General features: G+C 48.7%; 1 protein-coding gene across 2 annotated transcripts in view; it reads right to left on the minus strand.

Moving 5' to 3' along the window:
• The window catches only part of LOC146812897 (ovostatin-like), a 433,862-nt gene that overhangs the window by 342,577 nt on the left and 77,106 nt on the right, over window positions 1-14,179 (minus strand). For both annotated transcript variants that reach the window (XM_085619963.1, XM_085619962.1), the window contains exons 5-6: window positions 12,909-12,929; window positions 2,741-2,906 (exon numbers count right to left, since the gene is read on the minus strand). In XM_085619963.1, the coding sequence (XP_085476089.1) occupies window positions 2,741-2,906; window positions 12,909-12,929 (187 nt within the window). The remainder of the gene's footprint in view (window positions 1-2,740; window positions 2,907-12,908; window positions 12,930-14,179) is intronic.

The following is a 14,179-nucleotide window of genomic DNA, read 5'->3' on the forward strand; positions in this document are numbered from 1 at the left end:
TGTGCATGCTAGCACATGCTTCCCTAGCCCCGTGTCCTTCCTCAGGTTCTCTGCTGTGCATGCTAACATGTGCTTCCCTAGCCCTGTGTCCTTCCCCAGTTTCTCTGATGTGCATGCTAACACGTGCTTCCCGAGCCGTGTCCTTCCTCAGTTGATTTCTCTGCTGTGCATTCTAACACGTGCTTCCCTAGACCCGTGTGATTCTTCAGTTTCTCTGCTGTGCATGCTAGCATGTGCTTCCCTAGCCCCGTGTCCTTCCTCAGTTTCTCTGCTGGGCATGCTAGCAAGTGCTTCCCTAGCCAGTGTTCTTCCTCAGTTTCTCTGTTGTGCATTCTAACACGGGCTTCCCTAGCCCTGTGTCCTTCCTCAGTTTCTCTGCTGTGCATGCTAACACGCGCTTCCCTAGCCCGTGTCCTTCCTCAATTTCTCTGATGTGCATGCTAGGACGTGCTTCCCTAGCCCGTGTCCTTCCCCAGTTTCTCTGATGTGCATGCTAACACGTGCTTCCCGAGCCGTGTCCTTCCTCAGTTGATTTCTCTGCTGTGTATTCTAACACGTGCTTCCCTAGACCTGTGTGATTCTTCAGTTTCTCTGCTGTGCATGCTAGCATGTGCTTCCCTAGCCCCGTGTCCTTCCTCAGTTTCTCTGCTGTGCATGCTAGCAAGTGCTTCCCTAGCCCGTGTCCTTCCTCAGTTTCTCTGTTGTGCATTCTAACACGTGCTTCCCTAGCCCTGTGCCTTTCCTCAGTTTCTCTGCTGTGCATGCTAACACGCGCTTCCCTAGCCCGTGTCCTTCCTCAATTTCTCTGATGTGCATGCTAGGACGTGCTTCCCTAGCCCGTGTCCTTCCTCAGTTTCTCTGCTGTGCATGATAACACGTGCTTCTCTTAGCCTGTGTCCTTCCTCAGTTTCTCTGATGTGCATGCTAAGACGTGCTAACCTAGCTCCATGCCCTACCTCAGTTTCTCTGCTGTGCATGCTAACACGTGCTTCCCTAGTCCCGTGTCCTTCCTCAGTTTCTCTGCTGGGCATGCTAGCACATGCTTCCCTAGCCCCGTGTCCATCCTCAGTTTCTCTGATGTGCATGCTAGGATGAGCTTCCCTATCTCGTGTCCTTCCTCAGTTTCTCTGCTGTGCATGCTAACACGTGCTTCCCTTGGCCCGTGTCCTTCCTCAGTTTGTCTGATGTGCATGCTAACACGTGCTTCCCTAGCCCCATGCCATTCCTTAGTTTCTCTGCTGTGCATGCTAACACATGCTTCCCTAGCCCGTGTCCTTCGTCAGTTTCTCTGCTGTGCATTCTAACACATGCTTCCCTAGCCCGTGTCCTTCCTCAGTTTCTCTGCTGTACATGCTAGCACGTGCTTCCCTAGACTGTGTCCTTCCTCAGTTTCTCTGCTGTGCATGCTAACACGTGCTTCCCTTGGCCCGTGTCCTTCCTCAGTTTGTCTGATGTGCATGCTAACACGTGCTTCCCTAGCCCGTGTCCTTCCTCAGTTTCTCTGCTGAGCGTGCTAACACGTGCTACCCTAGCCCCGTGTTCTTCCTCAGTTTCTCTGCTGTGCATGCTAGCATGTGCTTCCCTAGCCCATGTCCTTCCTCAGTTTCTCTGCTGTGCATTCTAACACATGCTTCCCTAGCCCCTTGTCCTTCCTGTTTCTCTGCTGTGCATGCTAACACGTGCTTCCCTAGCCTGTGTCCTTCCTCATGTTCTCTGATGTGCATGCTAGCACGTGCTTCCCTAGCCCGTGTCCTTCCTCAGTTTCTCTGCTGTGCATTCTAACACATGCTTCCCTAGCCCCTTGTCCTTCCTGTTTCTCTGCTGTGCATGCTAGCACGTGCTTCCCTAGCCCGTGTCCTTCCTCAGTTTCTCTGCTGTGCATGCTAACACGTGCTTCCCTAGCCCGTGTCCTTCCTCAGTTTCTCTGCTGTACATGCTAGCACGTGCTTCCCTAGACTGTGTCCTTCCTCAGTTTCTCTGCTGTGCATGCTAACACGTGCTTCCCTTGGCCCGTGTCCTTCCTAAGTTTGTCTGATGTGCATGCTAACACGTGCTTCCCTAGCCCGTGTCCTTCCTCAGTTTCTCTGCTGAGCGTGCTAACACGTGCTACCCTAGCCCCGTGTTCTTCCTCAGTTTCTCTGCTGTGCATGCTAGCATGTGCTTCCCTAGCCCATGTCCTTCCTCAGTTTCTCTGCTGTGCATTCTAACACATGCTTCCCTAGCCCCTTGTCCTTCCTGTTTCTCTGCTGTGCATGCTAACACGTGCTTCCCTAGCCTGTGTCCTTCCTCATGTTCTCTGATGTGCATGCTAGCACGTGCTTCCCTAGCCCGTGTCCTTCCTCAGTTTCTCTGCTGTGCATTCTAACACATGCTTCCCTAGCCCCTTGTCCTTCCTGTTTCTCTGCTGTGCATGCTAGCACGTGCTTCCCTAGCCCGTGTCCTTCCTCAGTTTCTCTGCTGTGCATGCTAACACGTGCTTCCCTAGCCCCGTGTCCTTCCTCAGTTTCTCTGCTGTGCATGCTAGCACGTGCTTCCCTAGCCCGTGTCCTTCCTCAGTTTCTCTGCTGTGCATTCTAACACATGCTTCCCTAGCCCCTTGTCCTTCCTGTTTCTCTGCTGTGCATGCTAACACGTGCTTCCCTAGCTCTGTGTCCTTCATCCGTTTCTGTATTGTGCAAGCTGACTCGTGCGTGTTCCAGAAGGTGCCTGCGCACCCTAAACTCGCTATACAAGTACATACCATAACGTTGAACCTCAGGGGACATGGAAACTGTTTCTGTAGGAAGAATTGCCCTCATTTGGTAGAACCCCGTGGAAGGTTCGGATGGAACCGGGTAACTGAACATAGCAAATGTGTCCTGCATCTCCACGTTTGTCTCTCGCTTCAGAACATTCCCAAATGGGTCCTGGGGAGAAAAGAAAAACCTCTTGAAACCTGTTCTCCAACCATTTGTGCTTCCTTGTGTTTGTGTTTCCATGCTCCCTAGAGCCAAAGGGGAGGCATACAAACACACATGCATTTCATATATTTAGAGAGATAGCTTTATGTCAATGCCTCCCCTTGAAAGTGATGTCGAGGCATACAAAAACTAATGAATGCCATATTGTTATGCGTAGGTGTAATTTTATGCCTCTCCTAGTAAGGATATACTTTTGTGTCCAGTTAAAGTAGCCATATTTTTGTGCCTCATCTTGAAAGTGATGGGGTGGCATTAAATATCCTAAATATTCGAGGACATAATAGAGTCACTCCCAGAAGATTTGGGGAATTTGCATTTGAGACAGTTGAAAATGCACCTTCTTTATATTCTAAGAGTGTAGGTGGAATGATAGGTATCCTGCTATAAAATATTTAGGGATTTTTTTCTATGCTTTCCCTCTGCTTAGGAGAGTAAGCACAGAAATATGACTGCTTTAGGATATTTCAATGCCGCCCTTCATTTTCAAGAAAAGAGTGAAGCATTGGAACGAATACTTTTACCCTCCCACACCCAATATTTAAGGGGAAGCATACAAATAGATATGTTACGCCCCGCTATGCAGTTTTGTCATCAATTATGTCATATCAAATGTTGCAGTGATAATATCAATGATCTCATGGAACGTCATGAGTGATATGTGGGGTAATTAGCAGTACATGGTGATTGTGCAAGATATAGTTACATTAGGGCATAAGTTAAAGTTAGTTGAGATATCGATAACTGGTAAATTTCACCTAACTACAATATTACTTTAACCTTTGTTATTTTCAGTCATTTTTGGAGGTTTTTTTTTTCATGTAGAGTAAGAAATAATTACAATTCTTAACTATAACTTTCATTAAACCTTTGTTTTTTTCAGTGCATTTCTAGCGTTTTGTATTACCATAAGTAAAGCAATTAACCCCCCCCCCCCCAATTGGATGGCTGAAGACCATCGTGGGGATGGCTACAGGGCTTGGGCTGTGGCAAGGCTTGCGTCCAACTCTACGTGGGCAGCCAACCCACTACCACATACGGCCTTTGGTTTTGTGTGGCATGGGTTTGGCCACAGGGCCCATCGAACCCTACCCCGGGCAGCCCCCTAGGAAGCCAACCACCGGCAGCACATGAACTTTGGCCAACCCATCAAGGGTGCAGGTAGGAGCCGGTAATTATTATTTTTTAATATTGTGAGGCACATGCCCCCTGGAGCCTTTAGAGCCCTGGCGGCTCCATCCTCTGGGTGGCTTTATTTAATTGATGAGCTGGTGCACAATCCACCCCTGAGCCTCTATGGGCCCTGAAGAGCCCATCACCAGGGCCTGTTTTGTATTTTGGGGGAATGTATGGGCCCTGGGGACCCCATCCACAGGCCCTAATTTCTGTTTAAATTGGGAGGGGGCATGTAGCACCCGTCCGCGACCCAATACTGGCCCCAGGGACCCCATCTGCTTGGGCCTTAAGTGGGTGCACCAGTGCCCACCTGAGGAACCCATACCAAACTCTGTGGGAGGCTGCAGCAGGGCCCCCGTGGCCCTATTGGCTTCCCAACATCCTGGGTGCAGAGGGAGCCGGCTTTGAATCTGCCCAGAGGGAGCAGCTGTTTTTGCTTGCTCCCTTCAGGTACAAGCAATTTGAGTATCCCTGCTTGTGCTCTTGCGAGCAGGAAAACAACAGTCTGCATCCACCCACAGGGCATTTTTAGAGCTTCCCCCCTGTTTGGGAGAAGACATGCCTTTCCTGCCTACGCTCCTGTCCCTGCCCCTTTCATTTATGTTCGGCCCAGAGGATGAAGTCTCCAGGGCCTTTACAGGCTCAGAGGGGGTGGGTGCACGCCCTCCTCCAGTTTATATTGATGTCGGCCCAGGATATGGGATCCCTGGGGCTTCGCAGCGGCTTAGGGGCGACCATGCCCCCGATCCTAAATTCTGTAAAGCGCAGCCATCCCCAGGCCATGGTCCATACCAGGGTAGTATTATTTTAGTTGCATGACAGCCCACACTTTCTTTTTTTTACATTGATTTTCAGATCCTCTGCAAATTTGTGGTCAAATATATATTTTTTTAAAACACATGGCTTTTGGCCCCGAGGATAGCATTGCAACACATTTTTCTTTTGCCCACCATGACACCTCAGATTAGATCCAGTCATATGCAAATCAGTCTTGACCCTGCTTCAATAGGAACAGTTCAGCCCGAACTGCCATGACAGGCCCTCTCTGAACCAGAAGACAAGCAACCCAAACTGGTTTTGCTTTAATTGAGGCTCTTCAGTCGGGTGTAGCTTTGATCCAGTGGTGCAGTAAGAAGGGGGCTTACAAGGGCAAAACTAGCCCTCGTTTGCTTGTCTTTCAGTTTGGTGGGGACCTTGCCTGGCAGTTCGGGCTGAGCTGTTCCCAGGAGAAGCAGGGTCAAGGCTGATTTGCACATGGCAGGGTCCAAACTGAGGTGGCATGGTGGAGAACGATGGTTTGGGATGCTACCCGAGCGACAGCTACTGCTACTACTTAGACAAATAGCAAGCATTTATCCCATCCCCTTTTGTGTGATCTATGTTCCACCCTAAGTGCCAAGGATATGCCCAGGCAAGTGCCCCTTGCTCACTGTGTTACTAAAACCAAGTTATACCTGGCTGAAGAGCCCTTATCACGGTGAAACCAGTTTTGGGTTGCTTGTGTTTACAATTTGTTGAGGACCTGGCCTGGGAGTTCGGGCTGGGTGGTACTGCTACCATGAGGAGCAGGGTCAAGGCTCATTTGCACATGTGTAGGTCCAAACAGAGGTGGCAAGGTGAGCAAAATAACGAAGGGTTGTGATGCTACCCCGAACGATTGCCAGTGGTCAGACAAATTGTATGCTGTCCTTGCATCACCTTTTATGTTTTTGATGATTTTTGTATTCATCCTCTGACACAACCACAATAAAACACACAAGCTAAGCAATATATGCTAGATAAATTAAAAGAATACAAATAGAAAAAAGAAGCCACGCTGTTCTCTGGATACTGCCGGCTTTAGCTTACAATAACAGTAGCAAAACAAGCATTTGCAACGCAATAGGTCTCGCATTTGCAAGATTTTGAGCTATTGGCATTGTAAATGACAATGCCTTTCATTTATATATTTTAAAAAACCTGCAATAATAAAAGGCATTGTCATTTACAACACCAATAGGTCAAAGTTTTGAAAATGCGATGAAAAGGTATTTTGCAATGTGGTAAAATAATGACCTGGTGAGGCGCAGAGGGAGGGGGAGAAAGGAAGAACTCGGTGCAAGGGGCTAATACTTAAGTTTGTAGGAGGGAGTGAGAAAACGAGAGCAAGAAATACAGGAGGAAAAACAAAAAGAAAGAGAGAGGGCGATAAAGGGAGAGGTGGACAACAGAGCGCCAGTGGCTCATGGAGACAAGCGAAAGAAAGAGAGCGATGGCAGAAGAAAAAGAGATAACAGGAGGCAGAGAGGAGGGACAGTGAGGGAGCAAAGAGAAAGTAGAGGCAGAAAGAAACGGGATAAAATAAGAGAATCCTCACAGGACTAATTGACAGATGCTGTTTCCAAAATGCACACAAATCCCACATAAACGATGCTGAACAGAGCATGGGCCCTCAGCAGAACAAATCACGTTGGGAAGAAATCTAGTGCAAAAGGGGTTGCGACCACGCCAACAGCCTTGATACTGGAGATCTACGAAGGAAATGCAATGACTCCATTATTGGTTTCAGAACTCGAGAGCAATGCAGGACGCTTAGACAAGGAGGCCTAGAAATGGCGGGCAGTGTGTTGAGTAAACGGGAGCCAAATAAGGCTGTGGAAGCTGCCACGCAGACTTCGAGCACCTGGCTAAGATATAGTGTCACACCATGATCAGAAAAGCCTTCAGCCCCCCGCCGACGTTGGCTGTTTTCAGTTATGCCCCAGGTGCCCACACCAGAGCTTCCACACGTGACGGCTGCACCTTGGACACCCCGACGCTGCCTGTAGCACCCGCAACAACCCCACAAGGGCGACCCGCGGCAGTGGTAGCCTGAACCCCATCGTGCAGCTGCACTGTGGGAAGTAGGGCCCTGGGGGATTAGAGGCACCAGCTCTGTGCAGCCAGGTGGCAGCCGGCTGCCGGCGAGTGCTGTGCCAAACGCAGCTTTGCACTGCCAAGGAGGCGCCCGGCTAGATCCGGCACCCGGGGACTGTCTGCAGCCCCACTGGGGGTGTGAGGGGGGCTGGATCTGAGCAACGAAAGTTGATCGCGCTCTGCGAAGCCCTGCACTGCTAAGGAGGCGCCCGGCTGGATTAGCCCCCGGGGACTGTCTGCAGCCCCTCTGGGGGTGTGAGGGAGGCTGAATCGCAGGAAGGTTGGAGGCTCAACAAAATGTCCGAGAAGTTCACAATCTTGCGTGAGGTGCCCCCGAATTAACTAAGGGTACGGTGGGTCGCTTCCAACAGCACGACTTTGTGCACCCCTGGTATGACTGGACTGTGCCTGGTCACACTGGAGCTTTGAACACTAACGTTTAAAAGGCTGCTGCTGCAAACACGTCAACCGACTGTGTATCAGGGAAAGCTACATTACTAGGAAACCCGGTGACATCACGACGCCCGCTAAGAAGGGCTCCGGCACATCGATGTGTGTTGCACTCGGCGGCTATGAAAGGCGGCTATGCGCATGACAAGAGTACGATCGCCCGGGTTCGTAGAGAGTACCTCTGCTTGGCCTTTGTCTACTCTGGTGTTTTTATTAAGACTGCTTTTACTGAAATTATATTCCTGCGCTGATTTTAAATGAATATTTGCTGATGTGTGTTTTTTTTTAAAAAACGTCTACATTTGTCCTAACATTGTGGAATTAGCTTAGCATTTTTGCACATTGCCTATTTGCACGCGAGTATTCTTACCGGGAAGGCTCTTCTTGTTTGCTTCTCCCCGCTAATTACCGACACTCGACCCAAGCGGACCCGGCTGTAGGCGGGCCCGCATTGCACCTGGGATTGACGTGTCAGTTAGGGGCGTGATTCCTGGCACGATAAATATGGCGCTGGGACGGTCACGCAGCGGTTCGTAGAGAGTACCTCTGCTTGGCCTTTGTCTACTCTGGTGTTTTTATTAAGACTGCTTTTACTGAAATTATGTTCCTGCGCTGATTTTAAATGAATATTTGCTGATGTGTGTTTTTTTAAAAAAACGTCTACATTTGTCCTAACATTGTGGAATTAGCTTAGCATTTTTGCACATTGCCTATTTGCACGCGAGTATTCTTACCGGGAAGGCTCTTCTTGTTTGCTTCTCCCCGCTAATTACCGACACTCGACCCAAGCGGACCCGGCTGTAGGCGGGCCCGCATTGCACCTGGGATTGACGTGTCAGTTAGGGGCGTGATTCCGGGCACGATAAATATGGTGCTGGGACGGTCGCGCAGCGGGCGCGCGCAGCGGGCGCGCCGGCGGCGTGCCGAAGGCGCGCCAAAGGCAAGCCCGTCTGCGCCCGTCCGCGCCCGATCCACGCCCAGCGCCAGGACCCCTGCCCCTCGCGACTTGCATTTGTATAGCAGAGGGGAGTTGTTTGATATGGATAACTCTGTATGTAGACCCCACAATTGGGATCCTAATCAGAGGGATTCATGGTTAAAATCCTGCCCCAAGTGTGAGGGCCAGGTTTGGAACAACATCAGGAAGGACGACGGGAGGTCCCCACAGACCGGCCAGAAAGCCGGAGAGTTCAGGACTGAGAGTAAAGCAATGCTCCCCCCCTTGATGAAAGGCCACCCACTCCAGTCGCTTAGCTGTGCTCTGGTGAATGTCCGGTCGCTGCATAAGCATACTTACCAAATTCATGATCTGATAGAAAGTGGTGCGTATGACTTAGTTTTTTTAACTGAGACATGGTCGGATGAGGCGTCCGGTCCTGACTGGAACACTGCCTTACCGAGTGGGTATGTTGTCTCTTCCCAAGATAGAGGTGAGAAGAAAGGGGGGGGAATAGCTGTTGTTCATCTATCACACCTGAAAATTCGGGTGGAAACACACCTGGACCTTGCCGCGGAAGCAATGTTTTTCAATATTTATGTGGCCAATATGTATAACTTCCGCGGGATTTTAGTTTATCGTCCACCAGGTCCTAAGTCCACCTTCCCAGGTCTGCTTATGCATTGCTTAGAGTCTCGAGTGGATTATCATCCGTTTATGATTTTGGGCGATTTCAATTATCATTTAGAACTCCCGAATCAATCCGAGGTTGCCACGTTAATCGAAAGTTTAGCGGCGCTTGATTTTAACCAAATAGTCACTAGTCCCACGCACAGTGGTGGACATACCCTAGATGGCATATTTATTAATAATATGGCCTTGAAAGTGGTCAATATCATGGCGCTCCCCTGGTCTGATCATAAGGTAGTAAATTTCACTATCATGACTGGGATATCAGTTATTTCCTCAGGTCACAGAGTAGAGAATCGTATGATCAGACTATGGTCTCAGGTGACTGCAAAAAAACTACTCCCTATATTGGCCGGGTCACGTCCTGTCCATACTAATGAGAGTTCCGAGGCGGCACTGTACTTCAGGGAGTGGCTGGAGTCGGCGGTGGAAATGGTAGCCCCTCAGAAGTCACTGGGTACTAGGAGAACTAAACCAAGTGCATCTTGGTACAACGCAGAGCTCAAGACCTGGAAGGCCACATGTAGAAGGGCGGAGCGGTCGTGGAGGAAGGATTATAGCGTGGAGGGTAAAGCACATTATAATAGCACCCTTGCAGCCTACAAGCATGCGATAGTGGCAGCCAAGAGTGCTTATTTTTCTGCCAAAATCAGGGATGCCGGCAACTCGGCCAAGGAGCTGTTTAGAACTATAACAGTGCTGGCTAAACCTCCCCAGGACAGCAACTATCGACCGGACCAAGAAATGTGCCAAAAGTTGGCAGTATATTTCCAAGAGAAGGTCCAGGTCATATATAATGAGTTCAGCAGCTTGGGTTACAGCCTAGGAAAGGGAAAGGTAGGGCCGGATTTGGGCATGAGGAACGACACAGAACTCAGTGAGTTTGCCTCAATTACGGTGGAGGAAACTCAGAGGCTGATCCTCTCAACAAACTCAGGATCACCTCTGGATCCTTGCCCCCCATCTGTGGTCCATTTGGCTGCTGACTTGATAGCGGAGGAACTGTCCCAGGTAATTAACATAGCAATGCAATCTGGGCGTTATCCGTCTTGTTGGAAGAGGGCAATAATTAAACCTTTATTAAAAAAAGCAACATTAGACCCTCTCGTCTTGAAAAACTATCGTCCAATCTCTGCCCTGCCCATGGGGGCGAAGATTCTGGAGAAAGAACTAAACCGTGCCCTTACGGCACACTTGGTAGCCCACGATCTGCTCGACTCATCTCAGCACGGTTTCCGTGCCCAGCACTCCACGGAGTCAGCATTGTTGATCGCAGCAGAAAATGTACGGGCTATAGTAGACCGCGGAGGTCGAGCAGTATTGGTGATGTTGGACCTCTCGGCTGCCTTCGATACTGTTAATCACAAGGTGTTGCTTCGAAGGCTTCAGGAGTTTGGGGTCCAGGGTAGGGCATTGGCACTGTTAGCCTCCTTTTTGGATGGCAGAGATAACAGCCTGTTATGGGACGGCCTGCAGTCAGACCCGTTCCATTTACCATGTGGTGTGCCACAAGGCTCCTCTTTGTCCCCCACGCTCTTCAACATTTATGTAGCCCCCCTGGCCAAGCTTATTTAGGCTCAGGGCTTTACTGTGATCTCCTACGCTGATGATTCACAGCTTATAGTCTCGGCTGGTGAAGAATCAAATGACACGGCTAACAAGTTTCATAGCTGTATGTCCGTAATCATGAGATGGATGCGAGAAAACTTCCTTAAGATCAACACAGAGAAAACGGAAATAATGGAATTTGGTCCGGGAAGTCCGGTATGGAATAGCTCCTGGTGGCCGGCGGAGGCAGGTGAATGTCCCTGTCCTGTGCTTAAGGTCAGAAATCTGGGAGTGGTATTCGATAACCAACTTAATTTCTCTGCACATGTCAACAACCTTGCCTCCTGTTTTTACTTAATCAGGATACTGCGGAAGATTTTCCCTTTTATTAATCCAGATCTTCGCAGGAATGTGGTGGTAGCTTTAGTGCTGTCCAAAATGGACTATTGTAACGCAGTACTGCTAGGATTGAATAAGACCTTGCTCAAAAGACTGCAGATCCTGCAGAATGCGGCAGCTAGACTCCTGCTGGATGTACCCAGGGACCAGTCTGTTGCCAAGGGAATTGAAGCGCTGCACTGGCTCCCAGTTCAGCAGCGTATAGAGTTCAAGGCGTTATGCCTAGTCCATAAGGCGGTCTTTGGGGGGGGAGCTCTGGAAGTCCAGAAGCTCTTCAGCCCATATCTCCCGGGGCGGACACTGAGATCATCTACGCAAAGCTTGCTGAAACTGAATCGTGTCAGAAAAGCCAGATGGGGTGGTAGAGCTTTTTCCTTTCAGGCGGCTTGCCTGTGGAATGAGCTCCCTGGCTTTGTTAAACTTACGGAGAATCACCAAGCTTTCAGAAAACTGATAAAAACACGGCTGTTTGATACGACCAGGGGTTAGGTGGAGCGATCTCTCTCTATGGACCAGCGCCAAGACGCCTCGGCATTCGTTCGCGCTTTATAAGTGATGATCCTATCCTATCCTATCCCAACCAAAAAGCGAACAAACACAGTAGTTAGGCACTGCTGCTCCCGGACTAAACAGAAGTGAGTATCGCATCAACATCGCCATAACAGCCAATTAAAAAACAGCTAAGAAGAGCAATGAGAAAGTTAAACTAATGGCAAGCAGCAACAAAAATGACCTGACAATAGGCGGAGTTTCACCCAACATACTGATTACTTGATGCCTCATAGAGACAGCACATGCGCTGCCTATGCGAGACATAAAAGGGGCTCTGGGTGTTAGTATTCCAGAGGTATTCCAACTAGTCTATTATTGTTTTAAAGTTCCAGCATAGCTGCAACATTTGGAACCACAGGGTTAGACATTTTGGAATGATAATACAGTGATTTCCTAGAGGCAACAAAATTCCATAATTTATATCCTGGGATTAGAATACGTGGCCTCCTGGGATGCGGAGCACTGCAGATGAAATTAGCAGCAAGCAAATGACCCATTAGCGCCATCTGTGGAGCTCTATTATCCTCCTGAGAAATATTAAAATAAAAAAAATAAAAAAAGAGGAGTACAAAAAGAAATGAAAGGGGACCCATAAAAGGAGAAACTTGAAAACTAGAGGACTGGCCAACCAGCCTTGACACTTAGCACAGTCATTTTCAGAGATGTGGACTGAACCATTACCCCATGCAGTTCACTGTGATGGATGGAAGCAGGTGTCTATGACACTCAGGCAGACCGATGAAAGAAAAGGGCGACACCAAGGACCTTTATGTATCCATCTGGATACATATGGATGAATGTATTATTTAATCTGTTTTATTACTACTCCATGGCAGACGGCTAGGAACAGATTTTCAGCACAATTATTACAGTACAAATTATCTCCCATTCGAGTTTGTCAGAAGCGTTAACCAATGCCAAATTCCTTCGGTACAAAGGTGATCTATGGCATTTAATGTAACAAAATATCTATCTGTAGGCTTTTTAAACAGAGAAATAACAATCCACCCTTACATCCACTCTTAAATGACTTTAACGTATGCTTTTCACCATCAATATGTCAGGGTTATTGCGTTTCATATAACATTTTAAATAGCTCCCTCTAGGAACTCAATCTGTACAATCACCCGAGAAGCTGCTAGGTGGCGCTGGTGCACCAATAACGGCTACCAGTACATAAACTGCCAAGTGGACCCACCCAGCGGGTCAATCTCTCTCTCTCTCTCTCTCTCTCTCTCTCTCTCTCTCGCCCGGGTGGCTCTCTACACTCTCCAATTATAATTTAAGGGCTGGATTTAACTCACCAACACTTCAAACGCTGTAACCTGAAAAAGAGAAAAGGGTACATGTTGTGATTAATGGACAGCAGAGGACAGACTCGTTGCCTTTTCGACTTAGACCCCAGTATCTGGCTCGGTTGGAGCCTGAATGAACCACCCACTGCCGAAAGGGGGTCCTTGTCTGTGACGTCTGCACCAACATAGTGGGAAATAGCGCGGGGAGTCATTACTGATGTCATCACAGCGAGAATGTGACTCACCAATCCCTATTGAATTATGCCCTTCTTCCACCGATAGCTCCATGTCAGCATCATTACCACTAGGTCATTTGTCCCATTCATTACGTCATGAGGGTACTCTCTCCCCGGACAGAAAGAAAGAAGGGACAATAATACAAAAGGAAGCCCCACCCACCACCTGGGCGCTTTATAACCAGCAGCTTACCCAGAATCCTTCTGTGGTTTCACTTTGTCCAGGACGTGGGTTTAGACAAGGATTCTTCGAGGGAGGGTGTGGCTTGGCTGCGGGTCTTTTCTTCCATTCTTCGCGGGATTTCTGTAGGAGTTGTACCTTATAGCGGGCAGCGGTAGACTCCTTACAGGGAGATTTGATCCCGAGAGGATGATGCAGTGGCATACCATTAGGATGGAGGCTGAGCTGCAAAGGGCTTTCTCTGGCACTTATCCGGGAAAATCTTCGCACAGATGTGCAAAAGGGTTGGGACCCCATAACTGGATCTTTTTGCACCATAGAGCAAGGCAAAGCTTCGCAGATTCTGATCCAGGTTTCAGGAGAAGGGAGCTTGGGGGAGAGATGCTCTGCTGATGCAGTGGCCTTGACAACTTCTTTATACTTTCACTCCTTTTTCTCTGATTCCAAGGATGATGGCAACAATTCACATGGAGGGGCCTAGAGTGATTGTGGTAGTTCCCTACTGGCCGAGACTCTCTTGGGTCCTGATCCTCAAGGGAATGTCTCGATGTCCTCCATGGTTCCTTCTGTCAGGCCCTTCTCCTCTAAACTTAACTCTTTCAGTTTGGAGGTTGAGGGATCAACCTTATCAAGTAAGGGACCTCGTATTCTTGTGGAAACAATTCTTAATTTCAGGGGGCATTTGACCTTGAAGGCGTGTTCTAGATACAGATCTGCTTTTCACAATTAGTGTTTTGTGTATGATCTTTCTGGTTCCTCTCCTACTTTTTCAACAATCATGCAATTCCTGGTGGACAGTTTTCATCTTCATCTTTCCATTTCCACTCTTAAGACTCACTGGTTCGCTATTAAGACATTTTGGC

This window comes from Triturus cristatus, chromosome 7 (assembly GCF_964204655.1).
Source record: "Triturus cristatus chromosome 7, aTriCri1.1, whole genome shotgun sequence".
NCBI lineage: Eukaryota > Metazoa > Chordata > Amphibia > Caudata > Salamandridae > Triturus > Triturus cristatus.